The following is a 27,362-nucleotide window of genomic DNA, read 5'->3' as shown; positions in this document are numbered from 1 at the left end:
TACAAAAAAACAGAACCAGAAAAAAAATATATAGCTAAAAGATCTTTTAGTTACTATTTTGGTGAATAGTAGACAATTTGTTGGGTATCAAAATTTCTGCCCATCCCGGAAATGTTTCATGTGGTGTTTAAAATTACCTTTATTCAAGTCAATTATTTAGTAAAGGTTGTTTGTTTGTTTCCCCCATAAGGACTTTGCTAATATTGGAAGGGTAATTAACCCACCAGGATCCAGGGAATACATTACAGAGGTAGTTCTTGAATTGGAATGTGAATTGGAACCACCAGGAGGGCTTGTTAAACTAAAAAGGGCAGCTTCATCCGCTAGGCTTTCTGATTCGGTGGGTCCAGGGTGGGACCCATAATTTGCATTTCTAACAAATTCCCAGGTGGTGGTGCTGCCAGCTGGTTCAGTGACAACAATTTGAGTATCTCTGCATGAAGCATACTACCTTATCATCAGCGAGAGCACCAGGCGCCTGAGAGCAAGCAGATGCCTGAGGCCAGGGGGTCGTCATGGCTGAAGGTCCAGAGGGAATCCCTATAGTTTCAGTGCCCAGCCAGACAGGTGGACATTTCAGGGCTGAGGAGGTGGGGAGGCAAATTGGTAACTGAATCAGAGGCTTTGTAGAGTAGGGATGGGAATGTCACCTGCATCATGGTCCTACCTTCACTGGGTTTGTTTATTGCTACAGATGGATATTTAGTCTTTTCATTGTAAACTGGCTTCCACTGTGCGGAGAAGAGATACATACATGCATTTCCTTACCTTCAAAATGGAAATCACTGATGCTTCTGAGTGGTTTTAATAAGGGAAGGAAAATGTTACCAGAAATACATATAACAAAAATAAATGTAAAAAGATTATAATAAGTGTAAGACTTAAAAACGTAGACGCTTCTTTATCTTTGTTACTTCACTTCACCTAGAACTTAACGGACTCTGGTCCCACCTCTGGGTCAAACCTCCCCCCGGGCTGGTGGCGGGCTCTTCTGACGTCCGCACATTCCCTGCCACGCTTGGCTCCGCCAGCAGATGGTGCGGTTCTAGCGCTTTTCCAAAAGTGGGCTGAGAGGACAGAAAATAGAGATTGGGTAGCTCTGAGGCATCGTCCACAGCCACGCACTGCCCGTGGAGCTCTCGGATCACAACACTGTCAGGCCACTGCGTGGCGCCGCCCCCCGCTTTGCTAGAAGTGCCCAGGCATGGATTCCTTTTGGGTGACTGGGTTTGGAAGGAGAACTTGCTTAGGGTGCTAACTGGACCCGCTGAGAAGTGGGGTCTTAAGTGGGAAGATAGTCCGCACGCAATCCCATGTGCTAAAACCTCGCCCACCGTCTCCAATCGAGGAAAGACAAAAAGGGGAGAAAGGAGTTAAACCATCCAAACCACACGCCGTTGGGACAGCTCCAGAAGTATCCTTCCCGGATATGCTCAGGGGCCCGGGTCTGCGAGTCCCTGGCCTGAGGCTGCGCCCCCAAGCGCCGCAGGACGGAGAAGTGCCGTCCTGGGACTTCTGGGACTGGGGAGTGCGCTGTGGAATCCGGCGGTCGGGTCCCGACTAGCCCCGCCCCTGTCCCGCTCCCCACCCCGGGCCCGTCCAGCCCCAGGACAGGTCTAGGGCGGGTCCAGGCAGTGCCGGCAGCGGCCCCGCCCAAAAGTGGGAGGAGCCGACGACGCCATCGTCATTCCTGACCTGCGCGCGCAATCAGCTGCAGCTGGCGCTTGTTCCCTCCCTCAGGCGGCGCCAGACCACGACAGACTCGGACGCCGATCGGAGCCTGCCAGCCTACCCTCGCTGACGTCTGCAGCCCGGCGCCAGGGCAGCATGAGTGCGTGCGGCCCGGCCCTCGGCCTCCTCCTGCTGCTGCTCTGCCCGGCGCAGGTGAGCGGCCGCCGGCGACCCGGACAGGCTGTGGGGGACGTGGTGAGGCCGCGAGGCGGGGAGGGCTGCGGGCTGTGCAGAGGCTCAGGCGCCCCCGGCCCCAGAGAGGACCAGCCGCGGGTCCAGCGGATCCCGGGGAAGTTGGTCTAGCGATGGAGCCCCTGGAGGTCCCCCCACAGCTCCCCGGTGCCTTTCTCCGGCCACGCGGTTTTCCCTGTGGTCTGGAAGACGGTGGCAGCTGGGGGCTGCTTATTTGACCTGTTTGGAGCTCCTTTCACCTGTGGTCACCTCGTTTCTGGATTTAGGGTATGGGGTGAAGGGAGGAGGAAGAACATGGGCGGAGAGGAAATAGGGTTCGTATTATTTAACCTGCCTTTCCCCCCTTAATGCTGCCAGAGGCACGCGGATTCTTTGTAAATGTGTTTAGAAGATCTGACCACTTTATTTCTTCTCCTCCTCCCCTAAAGGTGAAGGAGGGAGGGGAGATAAAGTTAGCAATCCGTCAGGCCCCAGATTGGAACAGCCCTAAGTACTTTACAGAAGGCAGCTTGGTCTTCTAAAGAGTGCAAGTTACTTCTTACCCACTCCCTTTACATCTCTAGAAGCTGAGGCCGACAGGTGCACGGGTTAATTGGATTTCGCCATACCAGCCGTGGAGAGGAGGGGCCTGGAACTCCCTGGGTCGGCTTTCCCCTGGTTTGGTAGAAGCCCTGGGCATGAGCGCCTCGCTGCTATTTGTGTGTCTACAGTTTTATCCTTTAAAACTGTGGGTGTCCGGAGGGATGTCTAAGGATTTCGTGCTGATTAAACCAGATCCGGATGGGAATCCCAGGTTCTCGTGCCCACTCATAGGTGTGTCAGTGATGAGGGGGCAGTGAGTCCCAGGGCAAGGCAGATCGAGGGGTTTCCTGCACCAGGAAAAGCTCTCCTGAGACGTCTGCATAGTTCTCAGCAGGGGGGTAGGTGTGGCTGACCGGGAAGGGCCTCCTGTGTGTGCGTGTGGGCGTCGCCAGGGGTGTGGGCTTGTGGAAGAGCACACACCTGGTGGGGAGGGGAGGCAGAGGAAAGCAGGTTTCGGGGAGGTGCTTTGGAATGGGGTCAACCGGTAGACCGCCTGCTAGCTCTGTGGCTTTGGGCTCATTACTCTTTCAAGCCTAACTTTTTCTGAAGATAAGCAATTCCTCATACAGTTATTGAGGTCCCTCCATGCATAATGATGTTTGGAGGGATCGCATCACTGTAGTAAAAACTCAAGAAATAGCAGCAGTTATTTGCTTTGAAAATACAGCTATTCAGTTTCCCGAGAGTTTTAGGTTAGGATCTAACAGGCAGGCTTCACATGGTTAAGTAGCTTTAATTTATCTCTGAAATCCTTTTACCTCAAGGTAGCAGCCAGGGCTGATGGTAAATGAGTGCCTCTCCTCCTAGGACTTGTGGGATAGGTCAGGGGTTGGTCACAAGTTTCTTGCAAGATGCCTGGAAGCCTTGAGAGGGTTTGCAAATATGAACTGGAGACCCTCGTGTTGATATTTTTAAGATTAGCTCCCTCATGTCTGCAGAGGCTTTCAGTACCTGCATTTCCTCACACCTGAGCTGTGATGGGGGGGGCGGGCGGTTCCTGCTTTTAGAATTCTCACCAGTGATAAGCAGCTCGTCTGGGTTGAGTCTGAGCACCAGTAAAGTTCTGTCACGGAATTGCAGACTAACTGTCCTTCACAAAGTCTGAAATACCTTTGTGGGGTGGGGGATTTTTGCTTTCCTTAACTTTTAAGTTTTACAGATGATGAAATCACATTACTAAGGCTGCGTGGTTTTTAAACCTTGTGCTCATCCAAATAATGTGTGCAGTTTTGAGAAGTAGTACGCATCTCTCCTGACTGTAATATTTATAAGCTTTTTCTTGAGGGACTTGCACCATAATGAGGCCTGGGTAGGAATTAAGCCATTAAAACTGCTTTTCCTGAGGAGATGGGGAATGGGTTAATCTTTCAGCCTGAGAGCATTGAAGAATAACTTTCTGAAATTGGAGCGAATGTGGGTAATCTTCCCCAGTCTCTCCCATTCCTTGATTGATGCTGTGATCAGTTATTTTACTAACATAAGTAATCAAGGGAAAATGAGGCTTTTTATTATTAGCAAGTGGGCAGAAAGAAAACGCCTTGCTGAATAGGTCTTTGTATTCCTTCAGTGTTTGTCATATTACCCAGAACAAAGAATCCTCTTTCCTGGGTAACCCTTCCCCTCCCTCCACTCCTCCTAAAAGGGGTGCTTTCAGGGGTGTGTTACAGATGACACATTACCTGTGCGGAAGCCTGGAGTGGGCCGTCTCTAACCTGATCTCAGGTGCCTCGTCTGCTCTTTCACCCACAGATCTGTGAAGGGCACCAGCTCTCCAGCCAAATAAACTACTTGCTGTCAAAACCCTGCCCATCTTCCAAGGCCCAGTTCAAAAGCATCTTCATCTGTGACATTGTTATTCTGTTCCCCCAACTAGAATGCCTTCACTCTGAAGTTCTCAATCTTTGTTTAAACTGCTCTAGCAGCAGCAGCGTTTACGGCCTGGCACAAGACTTGGAGTTAAAAGACCTGGTGTGGGTCTTGACTCTTCCTCTTACCAGGAGTGATCTTGGGCAAAGGCAGTCTCCTCCTCTGTAAAATGGGGTTAACAACTTCACCTACTCCTCAGGGTGCTTGTGGAAAGACAGAGAAATATTGTTTGAATGAACTGCCGTGCTACAGGCTCCTTGAGGGCAAGAACTATATTTACCATCTCCAGCAGGGCCTGAATCAACAAATCATTGGCCTTCATGGATTTGGGTGAGGGGATAAGATCGGTGAGGCATTCCGAGGCTACTAGAGATCAGAATTGGATTTGCCTTTGTTGTCTCCGTGATTGCAAAGATCAACGGTGGCCCGACAGGCTTTCCTTTGCTTGGAACATGCTTGTTATTTTCAGTCTTTAGAATATTTGCTTTGGCAAGAAAACTTTAAAACACACACACACACACACACACACACATACACACACACCCAAAAAACCCCTGCTCTCTCTGATGCAAGTGTGCTCTTGGGGGATTTGTGAGGGAATCTTTAGAATTGGGCCACGGAGGAACTCAAATTACCGTCATTCAGTAATTTCATAAATGTGAAGTGAGTGCAATGTAGGATACACTAGTAGATCGAAAGAATCACCTAGGCAGAAAGTGGTCTGTCTACAAACTGTAAAGTGCTATGCAAAAGTTAGTAGTTACTATCCCTGTCTTGTTCATAGTTGATGGGAGGACGAGTGGATACATAAAAAAATTACAATGCAAAGAAAAGTGTGCTCTAATAAAGGGACAGAATGTGATGGGGAGTCCATTTTTGAGCTGAGTGTTGGAGGGTGAATTAATGCTTACTGGGCGGATGAAAGGAAAACTGGAGAAAATAGGGGGGAAAGTTACCCAATTGTTACTAAAAACCATTAAACTGTACACTTCAATGGTGAATTTATGGTATGTAAATTATCTCAATATTTTTAAATGGCATCCTGGATTACAAGAGACTAAGGAAAAAGGAATTACCTAATTTTTGCATAGTACTCCATTGCGATGACACCTTTGGTCTTGTTTTAACCTCCCAAGACTCCTTAAGATAGGTGTGATGCTGTTTTTCCTGTTTTACAGATGTGGATATTAAGGCTGAAGTTTGTCTCAAGGTCATAGTTGGTAAATGGCAGACTGGGGCTTGAGCCACTGTCTTCTGACTTCCGGGCTCTGCTTTATTCAAATTCAGAATATTGCTGCCAGGTTATTCATATTTAGCAAGCTCTGTTGAATGGGTGTTTAGCAGATGTTCTACTTGGCCAGTAAAGTTCAAGGCATGTTGCTGGCTCCAGTGTGGCTTCTCCAAAAGCCTGTGATAGATCAGGGGTGGATTTAGCCTACTGGCCTGACCCTTGGTTCAATTGTCACGTTGTGTGAACATTCCTTAGGAAAACACCTGCAGACAGTATACACCCCCATCCAGTTTCATGGTTTTGATTTAGCCTTGTGGCTTTTGGATTATTTTTCAAACTTGTGAGTGCGGGAGCTCAGAAATGTCTAAGACTAACTAATAGTGTGACCTTGGGCAAGTTAGTTAAACTGCAAGCTGGAGGGGTTATCTGTAAAGTGAAGATTGGCTGAGCCCATCTAACTCGAAAAATATATCTAAAATACCCATCTAAAGGCGTTCCTGGTGCTCACACAAATTATCCTTTGTTATGTGGATATGTCTACCCCAGGTTGGCTATAAAACAGAGTTCCAGAGAATTCCGTCAATAAAAGTCAGAGTAGACCAGCCTCCACCCCAAATGTCCTGTCATATTTGTTTGGTCTGCATACCTGACCCCAAAGGACACAGTAGGCAGCTTAATCTCTGGACAGGATTCTCTGGGCCACCGCCTCCTGGGTTATCCTGACTGGCCAGGCCAGCCCCTCAGCTCCACCCCTCGCCAGAGCTGCAGCTGGGTGTGTCTCCAGGTTCCATCGTGAGCTTTACTCATCCAGGACAGCAACAGAGGTGAGGGGCCCAGGCCCTGCACTGCATCTGCATGGGATGGCCAGGTACAGGCCTGGGGCTGAGGACAGTCACTGGTCCTGAGAAAGTGAGTCAGGACTTGACAGCTGCCTAGAGTTGTATGTAAATGGTAGTCGTTAGTCCTGCAGCTGAACAAGGCTGTGTGGAAAGAGGGACACCTGTGTAGGATGATAGTGGAGGGGACAGCCCATCCCTAGCACATTGTCACAATCTAAGGATACGTCCATGTACAAACTGAGCTGAAGTTTGAACAGTGCAGCAGCTGGTGGGGTGGGTATGGAGGTGAATAGGAGGGAGAATGCTTAACTTGGCATTCAAAATCTTGTTTCTCATTACTGGTTTTCTCACTTATGAGCCATGTGACCTCAGAGAATCCTCTCTGAGCTCCAGTTTCCTTACCTGTAAAATTCTGTGATACTACTATTCCATGGGGTGTCTGAGAAATAAACGAGGCAATGAGGGAGAAATCACTCAACTTTGTGCCTGGCACTCAGTTGATGTTCATTAAGCATTTGAACATGAGTTAATATTCACCCTGGAGTATAGAATTCTGTTGCTGATGTTCAGAGCTTCTCCATGTGATAAGATGTGCTTTCAGGGAGCTCCCAATTAGAGTCTGTTTAGCAGCTGCTAGAGTTGCTGACACGTAACAGAAGGGGCTTTTTTTTTTTAACTTTCCTGAACTATTCCTATTATTATTGAAAGATGCTTCCCTGTGCAGTCATATATCCAATAATTAAACTCTAGAGCATGTTGTGAAATAACCATGTGGCCTAACCTTTAAAAGCAGAGATAGCCTAGGCTTGTCACTACTAAATTCTGGGTTAAAGCCAAAGCAACTTCTTACATAATCCAGTCAAGCTCCTTTAACTCATCTTGTACGTTTTGACAGTTTCTGAATGAGTGAACACTGGATGAGATACTATAGAAAATTTCAAAGGAAGTATAACACCTGGGCTCTGCCCTTTAGGATTCTGTGGCCTCACAGGGCATTCGAGACCTAGGCAAGAAAATACTCTTGCAACTTCTGCCTTCATGCACAACTTCGTGATACTCATAAATTCTCCTTGATCTTAGAGCAGGAGCCAGCAAATTATGACCTGGCTAGAGCCTGTAGCTGTGGATAGTTTTCTTGGGACACACCCACGCCCATCTTTTACCCATTGTCTGTGGATACTTTTGAGCTACAGCAGACAAGGTTGAGTATGTAGCACAGAGACCTTAGGGCCCACAAACCTATCATATTTAATATTTGGTCCTCTAAGGAAAAGTTTATCCACTGTGTCCTGGTGGATCCCCAGGGGAGCTTGTGGAATGTAAGTCACAGAGAAATGGTTCGCCTGAGCTCTGGGTGCAGGACACCTGCTGACTCAAGCAGTGAGGATGGATGCCCGTGAGCACCAGCCAGGTGCTGCCTGGGGCCAACCTGCCTCTGCCCCAGGACAGCTCACCCGACGGGGGAGCACCATGACCAGATCCAGGTGATAGGAGTCAGAGTTAAATTTAGTGGAGGCAGTGAGTCTTGGGTAAGGCTTGTAAACGGGGAGGCCGTTCCGAGATGGGGGTGGACTGAAATGTGTGGAGAAAACAAGGGAGGGCAGACAAGGGCTGGAGTCCGGCCTTGGGGACCCCGAGAAATAAATGTAGAGGCAGTTCAGGTAGAGTCAACAGCCAGTCACGGAAGGTAGTAGAGATTATGTAAAAGTTACTGCATTTGTGTGTGTTTACGTGGATATATCTCTACAGGTTTGCCTGTGGGAGGGAATTGAAAGCCCGGAAGACCTAGATCTAATAAGTTAGCATTGGTTAAACCTGAGGAATGGGGTGGCAGTGGAGAGGTAAGGGGGAGCTTCCAATGTTATCGCATATACACCTGTAATGTTTGAATATTTGTGATGGGTGGGTGCTCTGTAATTAAGGAAAATAAAATCTACACTCATTTAACATTTTAGGAATCAGTAAAATGTTTAAATGCTTAAATAAGACAGTTCTTGTGGTCATGAATAGCTCTGTAAGACTGGTCAGTGCCCATGAGATGAACTGTGAAGAATCATCATTCTTTGAACTTGTCCCCCACTGACCCCAAGTGGAGCTTTGACAACACCTGTTATTAGAGACTCTGGCTGTGTCGCATGACGCTCAGACCCATGGTGTTTCAACTGACGGTCACCCTTCTCTGTTTAATCTCAGTGTAACCAAGAACGTGCTGTCTGCAGTCCTTGCCACTGGGCTTTTCTCTTACATGGTGAAGGGCATCCGAGCTCATGTATTGTGATAAAATACACATAAAATCGACCATTTTAAGTTAAAGTACAGTTCAGGGACATTAGGTACAACACATGTTGTGCAACTACCACAGTCCATCTCTAGAGCTGAGCTCACGTGCCGTCTGGTGCCCTTTGGGCTCTGTCAGACCTCCAGCCTTGGTGGGTTTATTTCAGTATCGGGCAGGATATGTCCTTCCCCAGGTGAGTATCATTGGTGTGAAGTCAGCACCAGTTGTTCTTGTATCAGAGCAAAGGCAGCTTTCACCCAGACACCTTGCTTCCCTGAGAAAGGAAGTACGTGGCCTGTACCTGAGCCCTTGATTGCTCGGCGTGCCCTTAGTCTTGGTGTCGGCTTGTGCTGCCCTGACATTCCAGGACATCTCCCAGGGATCTTGAGGTGAGCCGTTGTCTTCGTTGATAAAGTCCGACCGCTGGGCCGTGGCACTTTGGAGCCTGGAAACCCCAGTTGTTCGGATGTCAGCTGGGTTCTTGACGGGCTGCATAGATGAGCTCAGCCTAGTCAGTGGTCCGCTGAGGAGTGACCCTCGTGCAGCATAAGGAGTAAGAGCTCCAGCTTCCAAACCAGCCAGGCCTTGGGTCGGGTCTGGCTCTGCCGTTCTCAGATGTGGCCTCAGATGGGTCACTTTACCTGTGTAACCCTCAGTTTCCTCATATGTGAAATGGTGTTATTTTAGTGGCAGCCTCACAGATCTGCTGCGGGATTGAGGTGACAGGGGCACCCTTATCCAGTGCCTGGGTGCCGTGGGCGTGGTGTACCCCCATGGGAGCAGACCACGTGGTGGGAGGTGATGAGGTGGACAGAGGATGGCTGTGGGCTCGCAGGGAAGGGGTTGGGGGGGAAGGGGTGAGGGAGGCTGCACCGGCGAGGCTTCCTGGGAGGTTGGTGGGAAAGGTACCTGGGCCTGAGCCCCTGATGAAGAGGGCCTGGCGATGGAGGAAAGACTGGTTTCCTTTTGAGCACCTGGGCTGTGCAGCAGGCGGTTGGAGGTGCAGCTGGAGAGGAGTTGGGGGTGGTCTGACTGAGCGGGAGGGTGAAATGGAGCAGCTTCATGGGCAAGAGCAGGTGAAGGGACCAAAACAGAGATGAGGTTGAACACGTGGGTGAGGAGGAAGCCAGGTGGTGGAGGTCCCCAGGGGCCTCGGCACCAGCAGGGCCTGCGGTTGAAGGAGATGCTCGGGTTTCAGCTGTAGGTGAGCCGAGGGGAGTCGGGGAGAGAGACTCGAGGTGGGGAAGAGGCCTCCCCACCTGTGCAGCCGTGTGAGTGAGTGCACAGGCACACCAGCCTGCACAAGGGATGGATGATGGACCCCCTTGAGGGAGGACCTTAATTATAGGGTTGATTATATCTTATTGAGAGTCTGTTTCTGGAACTAGAATGTTCTGGTTTGAATCCTGGCTCTGCTGCTTTGGGACAAGTTATTTAGCCTCTCTGCCTCTGTTTGCTCATCTGTAAATTGGGCATAATAGCACCTCCCAGGACTTCCCTGGCGGTCCAGTGGTTAAGACTCTGCGCTTCCACTGCAGGGAGTACGGGTTCCATCCCTGGTCGGGGAACTAGGATCACGCATGCCGTGCGGTGTGGCCAAAAAAAAAAACTTCCCTCGTGCATTTGTTGTAAGGATTCATTGGGTTAATATGTAAGAACAGTTAAAACAGTGCCTGGCACACAGCGAGTGGCCTGTGAGTACCTTTGGGCCCCGCCGGTTCATGCTTCTTTAGGTAGGTGACTTGGGAAAGCAAACCTAAGAGCAGTGACTCAAGCCCAGTTTTTTCCTGGCCCCAAAGAAACCACGAGCAGTTTATTTTCTTCAGGTCTTTGGATCCTCTTTGGTGAGGTCCCAAACAGTTGGAAGACATTAAGAATAATTCCTTACGTTTGAGTGGTAGTGCTTTCTAGTTTCCTAAGCACTTCCTCCTTTATTCCCGCATTCAGTGTTCACACCAGAACTGTGACGTAAGCGGGGTTTTGAGTGCAGTTCACAGGTGGGAGACTCCTGCTCTTCTCAGCCAGGTTACCTGCTCCAGGTGCAGCCAGGCTCAACATTTATTGAGGAACCCAGGACTCCTGATCTCCCGCCCCTCAAGCTCAACCCTCAGCCCTTCCTCCCTACCCCACGCCCCGCCCCATCTCTTCTATTTGGTGGGTGGAAACAACTTTGCTTTGAAACGAATGGTGTAGATTATAAAGGATGATCTTGTAAATAGGGACCAAACAGCATTGGGTCATCTTTATTTTCCCGTAGAGTGCTAAGTGCTGAGGAAGGGGAACTTAGACTCCAGATGTCCGTCCTGTTAGTCATGCCAGAGTTGCGTTTTTATGACTGGATTCCTGCCACTCCTGTGGGTGACGTGCCAGAGTGCCCCCTGGCCGGGACCTGCTTGCCCTGTTGGTCTGTTGAGAATTCTGTGAGGGGGAGTCCAAGGGACGTGTCCCTTGTGTGTAAATTACGGGTCAGTATCAGCAGTTGTCACCCCTCCTTAGCTTATTTGCCTTTTCAAACTTCAGTAGATGGATAATGACCTTTTAGTGGGAAACCCAGAGTTTTGGAAAGGGCAGTACTTTCTCTAGATTCGCTAGGTTTATGGACATAATTATGAGTCTTCTTATATAGAAATGGTGGAATTTTGCAACTTCTTGCCAGAGGTTTGGGATGTGGTGTTGTTAAATGCTTGTTGCTTCCTCATTTGTATAATTTCCCTTCCTTGTGGACTAAACATATGACTTTTAATGAAACAAGATGGGGTAAGTCATAATTTCTGTTTTAAAAAATCTGAAGAATGAATTCAGAGACAAGTCATTTGGGCCCTTAGATTTCCTCTCAACACCCCTCAACCTCCTGCCTGTTTTTCCTTTCATGTTTTCAAGGCCTGTTGTGGGATTTGTGTCTTGATGCCGGCGACCAACACAGCCCAGCTTAACTCCTTGCAGTGTGCGGCCCACGTGCCACTGCCCCTGGAGAGAATTCACTCTCTTGCTTCTATGCCGATTTTTTTAAAATGACTTTTCCAACAGGTATCTTGGGATCCATGGTTGCTTCTCAACAGTCCCTGTTTCCCTACACGATAGCTGATTGCAGGGTCATGCCGGCCGTGACCCTGGCCAGCTTGGTGGAGCTCGGTGGCCTTGCTGATGGGATGAGTCACATGGTGCCCTCCTCCCCCCAACCCCACCGTGTGACTCACGTGGGGAATAGGAGTGGCTCTTGAGAAATCTTTACACAAGAGGTTTTATGTTTTTAAGATTCTGAGGGGATTTTCCTTAAAGTGAGCACATTTCTTGCCTTTTACTTAAATCTCGAGGACAAGGTATTCATTCTTCTCCTCCTTACGGTCTTTTCTTCACATTACTCATGGTGTGCTGATATTAATTAACCTTAACAGATACGCAAATGATCTTTCATTATTTAGACCTGACACAGTTCCTTATACAGATGTGCAAAAATAGAGCCTTAGTAATCACAGACTCACATACTATCTTGCTTTCTTCTGCACTGATTGTTAGTGACTCTTATGTGGAACTGTAGCTTCCTCTTATTAATAAATAATAAGGAAGTAGAAATCATGTAAATAAGGAATTTCTGTTACCTCCTTCGCTGACTGACTTGACAAGTCCATTTTGGTCTATTTTAATTAATATTTGTCAAAATGTTAAACTAACCAGTGCCTCTTGCTGTTACTTGGCTTTGCAGGTAACCTTGGAAGCTTCTGTGAATGGGGCTTGAGTGGGTGCCCTTTGCTGTTGAACTTTGTGTTATCCCTGAGGCCCTAATGAAGCGAGTTTTGGGTTGACTTTTGTAGGTATTTTCACAGTCCTGTGTTTGGTATGGAGAATGTGGAATTGCATCTGGAGATAAGAGGTACAATTGCAGATATTCTGGGCTACCAAAGCCGTTGCCAGAGGACGGCTATGACCTGGTGCAGGTGAGTTAGTTGTCTTGGGCGTTGGGAACACAAAATGCTAATCAGAGATCCTCTGCAATTATACCTTAAATATTACCGTGGGGTGGGGATAGAGATGAAATGAATGGGCTTTTCTCATCCCAAACTCTTATCTGTAGCACAAAGAAGATAACATAACTCCAGAGGCGTGATTTTGGGGGGCTTACTATACCTTGCTCATAAAGTTTCCCATTATCAGGTTCCTACTTAGGGACTGATCTTGGTACCTCAGATGTTGCTTTAGCAGCTTCTTCAAAATACACTCAAAGTTAACTCTTCTTGTTCCTAGATTTCAGGACTTGAGTGGACGAGGCTGCTAAGTGGCTGTGACTCCCTTGTCCTCTGTTCACTTTAGTGATTCCTCCGGTTTCCACCAAGAGCCTATGAACTTTGGCTGCTACCAGGAATCTGTTTCCTGTTGTCTCTTTCACCATCCCTGATACACAGGGATATTAGAAAAGAACTGGAAATATCCAGGTGGAAAGACTGGTCCTAGAGGCTGCAGTTGACACGATAGCGGGTCACCTGGATTTACTCCTTTCATCAGAATTATTAAAGGCATTTGACATTCCCTGGAGTGCTGATGGAAAGAGTAAATAGCATTCTGGTTAAACTTAACCAAATAACCTAAAAAGAGGTAAAATGATTGTCAAGGGAGGAAAGTGAGCTTCCCAATTAGAAAAAAAAAATTAAAATGCCTCTACTGCCTCTACTTCTGTGAATACTTAGTTATAAACAGTAAATATGATAGCCTTTTAAAAGAATTCTGCAAGCACTTTGCATATAGGTGTCTCACCCTTGTGTACCTAAAAAGGGCGATATGAATAAAATGGTCTTATATTTGAGGAATGCTTGTCCTTATTTAACTGTGCTCCTCTGATGTCCGTGCTTTCTCACCCAAAAGGAACTCTGTCCAGGGTTCTTCTTCGGCAACGTCAGTCTTTGCTGTGATGTTCAGCAGCTTCGGACACTGAAAGACAACCTGCAGCTGCCTCTGCAGTTTCTGTCCAGGTGGGTTGACCGCCAGGCATGCAGGAAAAATAGGTTTAAAAGTTAGCTCTTGTTTTAGGAATGCTATCTTATGACTTCTCAGAAATAAACAGTAACTTCTGATAAAGTAATAATTATCAGACTCAGTTCTCTCTTTACATTCAGAGTTGCTACTTGGTTTTCCTCTGAGATGTCTTCATCCCAAAGGGGACCTGCACTGGGGTCTGGGTCCCTTCAGACTTGAGCCTCTTCGTGCTCTGGGGAGGAGAGGTGTTCCTGCCCATTTCTCTGACCTGAGACCCTCCTCCGTGCAGTCCTCTGCATTGCCTCCCTCCCCTGCTTTGTGCGTGGTTCTCTCTTCCTATGGTGACCCAGGCCTCATAGAGCCGGCCTTTGGTAACTGCTCAAAGCTTGTTTTGGCAGAGTCGGCTGGTTTTGTCAAAATCAGTTTGCCATCCAGTGTGTTCTGTGTGACCGGGACAGTGAAAAGGGCTTCGTAATACATGTTCTCTAAGCTTACCCAGCAGCTCTCGAATGTGCAGAAGAACCAACTGGTGGTGGTCTTCAGATCAGCATGCTGAGCACCCTGATAAAGGCGGATGGAAGGACATGTGCTTCTCTATGTAGGTGTCACTGCAGGTGGCAGGGCACAAGTCGGTGTCCGCTCGGAAACTTAGCTGCTTCTCAGATTTTCAATCGGCAATATAGAGTGAAAAACCATCTGTAAATTGTTCTCTAGGACAACAAACAATATAATAGATCAGAAAGTTGAGACTCTAATCAGACCAGCTTATCTTGTGGAAGGAAGCCTAGTCGATGTTGCTGTAGCCAGATTGGAGCTGTCAGTTAGCCAAAATATATTTATCTAGCACCTGCTCTACGTGAGGTAGTATGGGCGTAAACATCAAAAGATAACCAAGTTTTCCCCGTGTTGTCAGAGGTAGCAAAGCTTTATTTATAATAGCAAACAGTGAGTTGCTAATATGGAATACTATGCAGCTGTCCAAACTGATGATTGTACAGATTAAATGGAGTAACATAGAAAGAGGTTTGTAATTTATGGAAAGTAGTAGAAAACTGTGCACCGCAAGAGCGAATTCTGTTTGAATGGTGTAATTGTCGTTCCTGTTTGTCACAGTAAAGCACGGAACTCCTGAAAGCAAGTCAGTGTGGGTGTCTGCTCCTTCACTAGACCAGAGGCTTTGAAGGCTGGGACCACAGCTTCCTTGTTCTGTGTCACGTGTGGTCGTCTGGATGGGTTCAGAATAGAGAGCAATCCTGATTGATTTTGTTGCAAGAATGCAAGTCTGATGAAGCAATAGCTTTTACAGATAACGGCGAACCAAAGAGGAGAGAGAGGTCTTCTGCCACATAACTGGCCAACATTAGAAGCTTAAACTTTGAACCTGGAAGACAGCAGACAGTTGTGGTTCTTAAGACAACCCAGGTGCTTCTGAAATGCATGCAGCCAGAGGACACCACTGCTGTTCTCTTTATCTTCTCATGTCACAGGGAAATCCTCTTGTGTTTAGAGAGAGCCTAGGATTATCTGGGGATCGGAAGAGAGCCCTTCAGTAGGTTTTAAGATGAAAACTAATGTGTAAATCTCATTTTTTCCCTTTTTTCTTCTCAATCAGAATTGTCACCATGATGCTTCTAAGTCCTTCTAACTTCAAGACAGAGAAAACATGTCTGAATTATAAAGTGCAGAATCAGAGAGCATTTGTCTCTTTTTGAAATTACATCTGGGCAGCACAAATGTAGTAATTAGGGCAGTTTCTAAAGAGGTGTCTTTATTTTAACATGAGGTTTTAGGTTTGGAATTGCTGGGTTTAATATGTCCTCATGGTAATCCATTTGCCATTTTACAATAAATTTTAAACATTCTTTGTCTATTTTAAATCATCTTTTTGCTGGCCCTATTATCCGTGAAATCATAGAGCAGTTTATTTTTCCTTTTAGATGTCCATCCTGTTTTTATAACCTAATGAACCTGTTTTGTGAGCTGACATGTAGCCCTCGACAAAGTCAGTTTCTGAACGTTACAGCAGTGGAAGATTATGTTGATCCTGTTACAAACCAGACAAAAACAAACGTAAAAGAATTACAATACTATGTTGGAGAGAGTTTTGCCAATGGTAAGTAAACTTTTAAATTATTCCTCTTTTATATTTGGTATCAGGACAGTGGATCAAATTGTCCTTTTTTGTTGTCCTGTCAACTCTGTGAAAATGACAGTTTTTAGTTCCATTGGCCTTGAAATGTGAGTTGTTGCTTTGCTTGTATCCTGGGACTTGAGCTACAACCTTTTATACAATCTCCTTAAAGTATTTGCTTTAACTCCTTCCTAAGTATAAGTTCCCACATGGAAATTTTTAGTATGTGCAAGCTTATTTCTGTACATTTTAGAAACCATTGGAACTTTGGTTCTAGTGGACATGAAAGGCATAACTTCATGAATTATTGCAAGACTGAGGAGATGGGGTGGAAGGTAGAACTAGTTGGCAGAGGAGAGATTTTTGACCTTGAAGAAACAGATCACGAGAAGAGAAAGTAAGCAGGTGTAACAAATAGGAGAAAGGGTACCCCAGCAACTAAAAATCATAGAACAATCTGAAAAAGACCATGTCATGTTTGTTGAAAATGACTGAAATGAAAGAATTCTATAAGAATAGGACACTAAAAAAAAAGAATGAACAGATTAGGAATAGAACTATAGGGCTTCCCTGGTGGCACAGTGGTTAAGATATATAACAGGCAGGCAGTGGTTAAGAATCTGCCTGCCAATGCAGGGGACACAGGTTCGAGCCCTGGTCTGGGAAGATCCCTCATGCCATGGAGAAACTCAGCCCATGCACCACAACTACTGGGCCTGCGCTCTAGAGCTGTGCGCCACAACTACTGAGCCTGTGTGCCACAATTACTGAAGCCTGTGTGCCTAGAGCCTGTGCTCCGCAACAAGAGAAGCCATTGCAATGAGAAGCCCACGCACTGCAACGAAGAGTAGCCCCCACTCACCACAACTAGAGAAAAGCCCGTATGCTGCAACGATGACCCAATGCAGCCAAAAATTAAAAAAAAAAAAGGAATCGTCATTTAAGTAGATTAAAAGATTAGATGCAGCTGAATAAAGAATGTGCCCAAAAACAATAAATAAAATAAGAAAATAATTCATCAAAGTTGTTGACTATAAGAGCAACATATAAATTTAATTATAATGATCAGTTAAAAACGTAACTAAAAAACTTACTAGAGAAAAGATCCCATTCACAAAAGCAACAAAAAGTAGGGTACCTAGGAATAAATCTACCAAAAGATGTGACGTAAAAGACAGCCTGACAGGATGAAGAGAGATCATTCTGTGTCGAAACAGAACCATCCATGTGGACAGTTGATACCGGTGTGTTGTTACAAATCATTAAGGGAAAGAGTGGGCTAGTTGATAAATGGAGTGAGAAATTAATTATTCATCTAATTTTTATTTTTGATTAACAAAGTAAAAATCCTAATCTTGGAAATTTTTAGAAGTAAATATAGAATGTCTTTATAACTTTAAGGTAAGAAAGGATTCTAGACAAGAGAGGAAAAGCAGACACCAGAAGTGAAAGGATTTATAAATACAGATAATTAGCATCTGTAGCAGTCAGTGAAATGCAGATTAAAACAGTGAGCTACCATTTCATGTATCAGATTGGCACAGATTTAAAAATTGGTCAACTCGAAATATTGGTGAGGATGTAGAGGCAGAGGAATGCTAATATACTACTCCACTGGTAACTGTAACTTGGTGTGAGTGTTTGAAAACCATTTGAAAAATAGTTTTGCAATACCTGGTAAACTTGAAGATAAATAAACCCTCACCGCAGAAATTCCACTTAGAGGTGCCTACCTTAGAGAAACTCTTAATGCATGTAAGGAAGGAGAACCATATAAAAACGTTCATTGTAGCATTTCTGTGATCATGAAAAATTGGAGACATCAAGAGAATGAGAAGACAAGCACAGACAGGGAGAAAATATTTACAAAAGACATAATCTCATAAAGGACTGTTACCCAAAATATATGAAGAATTCTTAAAACTCAACAATAAGGAAGTGAACGACCTGATTGAAAAGTGGGCAAGAGACCTGAACAGACACCTTACCAAAGAAGATACATGAATAGCAGACACTAAGGGCTAATTAAGAGGAGAACAGATCAGTATACTGGAGCACAGTCATAGTCTGTTATGTTAAAATGGATGAATTAGGATTGTGTCAGTCACGTGAATGACACTTAAAAATACTGAAAGTAACAGAACATATGTAGTATGTTTATACGAAACAGTACTACATATTTATGGATACAATATATCATAAAAGTACACAAACGTGCATGGGAAAAATAAACATCAAACTCAGGATTGTGATTACCTTGGGGAAGGGTGGATGCCCATAGGAAGGGATAGTGAGGGAGCTTCAGCTATATGTATAATGTGTTTTTGTTAATGTTGAGGCAAATGTTGTAAAATAGTAAGATCGGTAGAGGTGGGTGGCAAGTACATGAGAATCATATTCTGCATATTTTCCGTATCCTTGAAATATTTGATAAATTAAAACCTGAAAACCAAATGGTTAGCTGGAAGATATGAGGGAATTACTCAGAAAACAGCATAGAGATATAAAGTTCTGGAAATCATTAAAAGTGACATATGGGGGTAAGAGAGCTGGGGAGAGACAGTAAGTAAAAGGATAATGGCTGGGGATTTTCCAAAATGGATGAGAGATGAATCTTCAGGCTTATGAAAAGAAAATGAATCCTCAAACCAGATAAATTAAGAAGAAATAGAATAGGGGCTTACCTGGCAGTCCAGTGGTTAAGAGTCCTTGTTTATACTGCAAGGGGTGTGGGTTTCATCCCTGGTCGCAGAACTAAGATCCCACATACTACATGGCGTGGCCAAAAAAAGAAAAGAGAGAATATATATATAAATCAGTTGTATTTCTATTCACTTGGAATGGACAATCTGAAAGTGAAATTTAAAAAAAAATTCCATTTACAGTAGTATCAAAAAGAATAAAATGGACTTCCCTGGTGGCGCAGTGGTTGAGAGTCCGCCTGCCGATGCAGGGGACATGGGTTCGTACCCCGGTCCGGGAGGATCTCACGTGCCGCGGAGCGGCTGGGCCCGTGAGCCATGGCCGCTGAGCCTGTGCGTCTGGAGCCTGTGCTCCGCAACGGGAGAGGCCACAACAGTGAGAGGCCTGCGTACCGCAAAAAAAAAAAAAAGAATAAAATACTTAGGAATAAATGTAACAAAAAAAGTGTGAAAAATATTCTAAAAGCTAAAGAACATTATTAAAAGAAATTAAAGAGGATCTTTATAAATGGAAAGGCATCTTGTGTTCATGGATCAAAGACTTAATATTGTTATAAGATGGCAGTACTCCCCAAATTGATCTACAGAGCGAGTGCAATCCCTATCAGAATCCCAACTGACTTCTTTGTAGAAATGGACAGGCTGATTTTTAAATTCACGTGAAATTACAGGGGACCCAGAATAGCCAAAACAATCCTAAAAAAAAGAACAAAATAGGAGGAATCACACTTCCCAGTTTCAAAATTTACTAAGCAACCAGTGGAAATCAAGATGGTATGGTACTGGTATAAGGGTAGGCATACAAAGAAATGAGACAGAATTGACAATAATCCCATACATCTATGGTCATCTGATTTTTGACAAGGGTGTCAAGACCATTCAATGGGGGAAAGAATAGTCTGCAACAAGTGGTCTTTGACAACTGGATAGCCACATGCAAAAGAACAAAGTTGTACCCTTACCTCACACCATATACAAAAATTAACTTAAAATGTTTGCAGCAACATGGATGGACGCATTATGCTAAGTGAAATAAGTCAGACAGACAAAATTAAATACTGTATGATCTCACTTATATACGTGGGATCTAAAAAATAAAACAAACTAGTGAATATAACAAAAAAGAAGGAGACTCAGATATAGAGAACAAATGTGGTTACCAGTGGCGAGGGGGGGCAGCATATAAACCTGGGGGAGTGGGAGGTACAAAATATTGGGAATAAGATAGACTCAAAGATGTACTGTACAACATGAGGAATATAGCCAGTATTTTGCAGTAACTTTAAATGGAGTGTGACCTTTAAAAATTGCATTTAAAAACTTAAAATGGATCAAAGACCTAAATGTAAGAGCTAAAACTAGAAAACTCTTAGAAGAAAACATCAGGATTAAAAATTAAAAAAAAACAAAACATCAAGATAAATCTTCATGACCTCAGATTTGGCAATGAATTCTTAGATATGACAGCAAAAACATGAGCAAACAAAAGGAAGAAATAGATATCTTGGACTTCATCAAAATAAAAAACTTGGGCTTCCCTGGTGGCGCAGTGGTTGAGAGTCCGCCTGCCAATGCAGGGGACACGGGTTCGTGCCCCAGTCCGGGAGGATCCCACATACCGCGGAGCGGCTGGGCCCGTGAGCCATGGCTGCTGAGCCTGCGCATCCGGAGCCTGTGCTCCGCAACGGGAGAGGCCACAACAGTGAGGGGCCCGCGTACCGCAAAAAAAAAAAATAAATAAACAAAAAACTTGTGCTTCGAAGAACACCATCAAAAAGAGGCGAAAACAATATTTGCAAATCATGTATTTAATAAAGGATTTGTATCTAGAATATACAAAGACTTCTGAGAACTCAATAAGTAGATAACCCAATTTAAAAATGGGCAAACGATCTGAGTAAACATTTCTCCAATATGTTATACAAATGGTCGATAAGCTCATGAAAAGATGCTTGAGATCATTAGTCATCAAGGACATGCCAATCAAAACCACAGTGAGGTACCGCTTCACACCCACTAGGGTGGCTAGAATCAAAAAGATAACAAATGTTGGCGGGGATGTAGAGAAATTAGAACCTTCATACACTCTGGTGGGGATGTAAAATGGTGCAGTCACTTTGGAAAACAGTCTGGCAGTTCCTGAAACAAACATAGAGTTACCATATGACCCAGCAGTTCCACTCACAAGAGAAATGAAAACATATGTTCATAATAGGTGGAAACAACGAAGATATCCATCAACTGACACATAGATAAACAAAATGTGGTACATCCATACGATGCAATATTATTTGACCATAAAAAGGAATGAAATATGGATCCATGCTGCAACATGGATGGACCTTGAAAACATCATGCTAAGTGGTAGAAGCCAGTCAAAAGACTATATATTATATGATTACATTTATATGCAATGTCCAAAATAGGCAAATCTATAGAGACAAAAGTAGATGAATTGTTGCTTAGGGCTTGAGGGGATGGGGAGATAGGGAGCATTAGTTAAAGATACCAGGTTTCTTTTTTTAAGGTGATGAAAGTGTTTTAAAATTGGCTGTGGTGGTGATTGCACATATCTATGAATATGCTGAAAGCCATTAGATTTTAACTTTAGATTGGTGAATTGTATGGTATGTGAATTATCTCAATAAAGCTATTTAAAAAAGGAATCCATACCTAAATATAGCTCATGAAAACTATAAAATTCCAAAGACAAATATCAGGTAGAGAAAAGATAGAAATCACTTCAAAGCAAGTAGAGAAAAGATAGAAATCACTTCAAAAGAATGACAATTGGAGATTTTCTAACCAGCAATGATAGAGGCCTGAGGGCAATGGAATTATCATAGTTCTAAAGAAGCTACTATCGCTCTAGCTAAATTGTCTTTCAAGAGTGAGGATAAAACACAATGAATTTATAAGTATCTCCTTAAAGTTTGGGGGAAGAAGGTCCTGGGAAGTTTCTAACAAGCAGGGACTGGTAATTAAATATTAAGATAGGACCCATTACCACTGCTTCCTTATTTGCAACATGTCATTGACATTCTTATTTCGTGTGTTGTCTTTATGCATACTAAAATAAAACCCAAAAAGAGAGTGGTATTGGGGTCATTCACATGTGAAGTCTGTCCTGAAACCAATTTTTACCCTGGAAGTGCCGTCGTTCTCCAGCTGTAGAGTTTCCTGGAACCAGCTTTGCTGGCTGAAGAGACACTGAGGTCCTTAGCTTCTCCTTGCTCGGCCTTCAGTATGCTGTTGCATGCACTGGGGGTGATACTGGGATGACGTAAGCCTTTCCTGTCTTTGACTTTTAAGTTGCTTGGAATCTGGCCTGATGTTACTTGTAGGGTGACAAGCTGGTTTCAGAGGTGACCTCTGTTCCCGCCCTTAGTGTTTACTGTCCCGAGTCCCAGCCCGAGGCTCCTGCTTGCAGTGTGTCTGGATTTCCAAGGTCACACGTGAGAGGCCTCCGGTAAGATCTCATCTGGTGAATTAAAGCGGCTCGGCTTCAGTCTTTTCCCTTCCTCCCCTGCCAGCCATGTACAATGCCTGCAGGGACGTGGAGGCCCCCTCGAGTAACGAGAAAGCCCTGGGGCTGCTGTGCGGGAAGGAGGCCGAAGCCTGCAACGCCACCAACTGGATTGAGTACATGTTCAACAAGGACAACGGCCAGGCGCCTTTCACCATCACGCCCATCTTTTCAGGTGGGGATGAAGACCTCCACGTTTGGTGTATTGTACTTAGGATTTTTTTAAAGCCCAGGAACCTTAACCTGCAGTAGGAAGATAAATTCAGATCACTAGGTCCTAGAGTTTCCTCCAGTGAGAGAGGTAACTAGAGCATTTATCCTGCCCCTGGTTGGTTAGGGGCTGGGCATGGGAGTGGAGATAGAAGAATTGCCTTCAGGTGTTGCTACAGAATTGAACGAATAAGCTGTTTATTAAAAAAAGTTTTTTCAAAAGCTCTGCCAGGGCTTCCCTGGTGGCACAGTGGTTGAGAGTCCGCCTGCCGATGCAGGGGACACGGGTTCGTGCCCCGGTCCGGGAAGATCCCACATGCCGCGGAGCGTCTGGGCCCGTGAGCCATGGCCGCTGAGCCTGCGCGTCCGGAGCCTGTGCTCCGCAACGGAAGAGGCCCGCGTACCTCAAAAAAAAAAAAAGAAAAAAAAAAATACTACTGAAAAGCTCTGCCAGAGCATTAGACTAGCTCCTCCGTGGAGATAAAACTTGATTGGAGGTTTACCGTGGAATGTGGTGGACTTGGATCTCGGTGACAAACCCTATGCCCAGAGTTATTGAGGTTAACTTAAAATTTTACAGGACTAAGCAGCAAAACATAACTTGATCACCCAGAAACCTCCAGTCCTTTTTATTCTTCCATTTGTGTTACTCTCAGTGTGCTTATCATTGGGTTTAAATATAATTTAACACAAGCCTTGTAGTGTTTGCTTTTTTTGTAATGGAGATTCTCACTCAACACAATCCTTCCCACAGATCTTCCAGCCCATGAGATGGAACCCATGAACAATGCCACCAAGGGCTGTGACGAGTCCGTGGATGAGGTCACGGGGCCCTGCAGCTGCCAGGACTGCTCGATCGTCTGTGGGCCCAAGCCCCAGCCCCCCGCCCCTCCTGTTCCCTGGAGAATCCTGGGTCTGGACGCCATGTATGTCATCATGTGGAGCACCTACATGGCATTCCTGCTCGTGTTCTTTGGTGCATTCTTTGCCGTGTGGTGCTACAGGTAATCCGTTTTGTTTTTCCTCCAGGACAAGAAGAGCAAAATTACCCAAGTGGCACTTCTAGCTTTCGCTCGGTAGACTTTGGTTCATTAGAATAGGAAACGAATATCTGCATGAATAGCGTTCCATGAATTGCTTGTGCCCTGCAACTAGTCAATAATCAAAAGCCTATTTAGCCGTAGAAACATTGGAAGTCAGTTTCATTGATTTATTCAAAATGGCATGTGATTTAAAGCAGCCGTTCTTTAACACAGAGTCTCAGGAGCCAAATCTGATTCAAATCCTTTCAGATGCGATACTGTATCCTTTTAGACATCTGCGTCTTGACTTAGGACAGCACATTTTTTTTTAACTTTTTATTCTGAAATAATTTTAGACTCACCAAAAGGGTACAAAAATAGTAGAGTTTATTTATATCCTGTACCGGCTTCCTCTAGTGTTACAACGCACATCACCCATGGAATATAATTTAATCAAAACCATGAAAATAACATTGGTATACTGTTGTTGGCTAAACCACAGTCTTTTTTCAAGTTTCACCAGTTTTTTCTCTAACACCCTTTTTCTGTTTCAGGACCCCATGTCACGTTCACTTTTTGTTTTATTCATCTCCTCCAATCTGTGACAGTTTCTCATCTTTCCTTTTCTCTTATGGCCTTGACACTTTCGATGAGTGCTGGTCAGTTATTTTGTAAAATGTGCCCCAGTTTGGCTTTATCTGATATTTTCTTGTGATTAGGTTGAGGTTAGGTGTTTTTGACAATATCACAGAAGTGACGTGTCTTTCTCAGTGTATCATATCAAGGGCTTATGATGTCAGTATGTCTCATCACTGGTGAGGTTAGCCTCGATCGTTAAGAAGGTGTCTGCTGGGTTTTTCTACTACAGTAATGGTGAAGTTACTATTTCTCCCTTTGGAGTTGATAAATATCTTAGAGGAGGTATGTTGAGACTATGTTAATACCTTGTTTCTCCTCAAACTGTCGCCCACTGATTTTAGCATCCATCCGTGGATCTTGTCTTCGACACTTATTTCCTGTGGTGTTTGCTTGCTGGTGCCTTTGTATTTCCCTCGTTCCTTCTCCATTTACTAACTGGGCTTACTCTGTACAGAGTTATCCTTTCTCCTCTACTTATTTATTTATTCAGTTACGTTTACATCGTGGACTTTTAAAAAAAATTCTGTGGTCTCTGTTCAGTATCATCATTTATCTTATTGCTCAAATTTTCCCAGTTTCAACCACTGGGAGCATCTTCTGGTGGCTCCTATGCTTTTTTAAGCATGCCCCACCCCCACCCCCAATTCTCAAGCTTGTTCTTATTTTCTGGAATCACAAGATGTTCTCTTATTTTCCCTGCTCCAGCCCTAGAAGCATCCTCTTCTGCAAGGAGTCCTGGTTCCTTTCATTGGAGAGTGGTGTTTAGAAACCAAGATCTAGGCACTAGATGTGCTCATTGCTCCTGCAATATAGTGTTTACTGTGTTTTTAAAGAACCTAAAACTTTTAAATGTAAATGAGGGCTACAAGGTGAAATTATCCTTTATTAATTTTTTTTTAATACCCTCATAAATTCTCCCCTGAGACTGATGAGCAGAGAGACCCAGAGCAAGAGAACTTAAGGGAAGGCAGGCACCAATTAGGGAGGAAGCAAACAGGATGAGGAAGTGAGCTTTCAATGGGAAAGCTCGTGTGGGAATGTCAGAAGAACAGCCTCACTGTGCCGAGGTCCACGAACACGACTTGCATGCTTTTATTTTCCAGAAAACGGTATTTTGTCTCCGAGTACACCCCCATTGATGGCAATATTGCTTTCTCTGTAAATGCCAGTGACAAAGGTAGGCACGTTGGTACTTAACTAAAAGGGTTGGGACCATTTTGGCACGAGAGTGTTCATTTCCTCAACATTTATATGCCTGTTCCAGGAGAGGCCCTGAGCTCGTGCCAAGGACATGGCTGTGATGGAGACAGGGTCCTTGCCTTTGTGGCACTAACAACCTGGTCAGGGTGGCAGATCAGAACCACACAGTTAATAATAGCAGTAGAATGATCCTGGCCTGGGATGAGAGCTGTGGAGGCGCCAGCGTGGCGGGCTGAGAGCCGGGGTAGCAGGAAAGGTTGGAGGGAACTGCTCTGGACGGAGTACTGAGAGCACTTTGCTTTTCCGAGGCTTGTGTGTGAGCACCGTTCCTCTAGGGGTGGGGATAGGTGTGGGCAGGTGAGCAGGGCCGCTTCCAGAGCAGACAAGTAGCTGGTGGGGGGCGGGCAGGGGATCGTCCTATGCATGTCCCGGTGTGTCCTGTGTGGGCGCTAGTCCCGTTATGGGCAGTGGTAACTGATGCTCTCCCCGTTCCGACTTTCAGGAATGGCTTGGCTCTTAACCTCCACCCTCTCTTCCTATCCCGCTCTTCCAGGGGGGCCGTCCTGCTGTGACTCTCTGGGTGCCGCCTTCGAAGCCCGTCTACAGCGGCTCTTCACACGGTGGGGCTTGTTCTGCGTCCAACACCCCGGCTGCATCGTTTTCTTCTCCGTGGCCTTCATCGCCGCCTGTTCTTCGGGCCTGGTGTTTGTGCAGGTCACGACAGACCCGGTGGACCTCTGGTCTGCGCCCGGCAGCCAGGCGCGCCGGGAGAAGGAGTACTTCGACACACACTTCGGACCTTTCTTCCGCACCGAGCAGCTCATCATCCAAGCCCCCCTCACCCAGCCGCACATGTACCATCCCTACCCCTCTGGAGCCGACGTGCCCTTTGGGCCTCCACTTGCCATAGACATCTTGCACCAGGTAATCTGCTCTTTGCAGAAATCAATTCCGGGGGACGCGGCACTTTGTCAGCTTTTGACCAGTTTACTTGATGTGGGTTTGGGGCTGAGTGTGGTGGTTTATCTTGTGAACCTTAATGATAAAGGTAAAGGCGCTTTTCACTTACTTTTCAAAAAAGTGATAGCTGTTGAATTCAATGAAAAATTTACTGTAGACCGCTTTGGTATTTATTTCATACAGATGGTCTTGCTTGAAATTGAGATGAGCATTTCTCTTTTGAAACAGAATGTATTTATAATTCACCTAGGAACTTATGGATTTTTTTTCCCGTGATAATTAAAAAGTAATACACCAGGACCCAAAGGGATAAAGCCTCTTACACTGTCCTGGGGACCTAGGAAGGAGCTGCTGGATCACTGCTGATCCGCCTGCAGGAATGAACTTAGTGTTGCCTGAATGTGGGCTCCCTGCCTGCATTTGGTGGGAGGTGCATTTGGAACGAGATCCATCCCGTGCTCTTACAAAGGCTTTTAAACCTGCCTGTTCTCCCTTATCACACTTATCTGTAACTAAACTGCATCCACTTATTTTTTAATGAACGGTTGCACAGTTTTTCCTTTAAACATCGCTGTTGCCCTACAGAAAGTCTTGATGGCTTGAAAAAACATCAAAATATTCTCAAGACTTTAGTAGGATCTTTTTTCCACCCAATGACTGTCTGTTGCTTTTTCCTAGCTTGTTGCAAAAGGTGCAAATGTTGTCATTTACCTCCTGGAATATATTCTCTATTAGAAAGTACGAGAATATACATAAATAACCATAGTATGGAGGAAGGTGGTATTTGTTGGTGAGGGGAGGGAGTGTCAGGAAGATCAGGCAGATGACCCCAGGCTGCCCTCTGTGGCCTCGTGGGTCCCTGTGGAGAAGGGTGGGAGGGCAGATGTTCGTGTGTCCTGCGCTGGGATCTGACCTGTCGTGGTGCCCCCTCCTCTCTCTGGGTGCCTGTAGGTGGGGTCTCCATCCCAGTTTGCTGTTCCTCAGCAAAAATATGTTTGTTTTCTTTTTAAGATTTTTTTTTTTGACGTGGACCATTTTTAAAGTCTTTATTGAATTTGTTACAGTATTGCTTCTGTTTTATGTTTTGGTTTTTTGACTGTGAGGCATGTGGGATCTTAGCTCCCCAACCAGGGATTGAACCCTCACCCCCTGCATTGGAAGGTGAAGTCTTATCCACTGGACCGCCAGGGAGGTCACCAAAAATATGTTTTAAAAAAAAGAAAAATTTTTTTTTTTTTTTTAACCGTCATGTGTCTCAGCCTTTCCTGTCTCAGGAAGGATTTTC

General features: G+C 45.1%; 1 protein-coding gene across 2 annotated transcripts in view; it reads left to right on the top strand.

The window, feature by feature from the left end:
- Positions 1–1,757: 1,757 nt before the first annotated feature.
- NPC1 (NPC intracellular cholesterol transporter 1) overlaps positions 1,758–27,362 on the top strand; it is a 47,229-nt gene continuing 21,624 nt past the window's right edge. For both annotated transcript variants that reach the window (XR_014297496.1, XM_082667286.1), the window contains exons 1-8: positions 1,758–1,884; positions 12,532–12,654; positions 13,577–13,683; positions 15,625–15,800; positions 22,054–22,221; positions 23,011–23,260; positions 25,021–25,094; positions 25,671–26,041. Coding sequence is in view for 1 of the 2 variants with exons in the window: in XM_082667286.1 (XP_082523412.1) it covers positions 1,828–1,884; positions 12,532–12,654; positions 13,577–13,683; positions 15,625–15,800; positions 22,054–22,221; positions 23,011–23,260; positions 25,021–25,094; positions 25,671–26,041 (1,326 nt within the window). In the remaining variant the exon portion in view is untranslated. The remainder of the gene's footprint in view (positions 1,885–12,531; positions 12,655–13,576; positions 13,684–15,624; positions 15,801–22,053; positions 22,222–23,010; positions 23,261–25,020; positions 25,095–25,670; positions 26,042–27,362) is intronic.

The sequence above is a fragment of the Grampus griseus genome (assembly GCF_964374135.1).
Source record: "Grampus griseus genome assembly, chromosome: 12".
NCBI lineage: Eukaryota > Metazoa > Chordata > Mammalia > Artiodactyla > Delphinidae > Grampus > Grampus griseus.
This window is presented reverse-complemented; position numbering and strand designations above follow the sequence as displayed.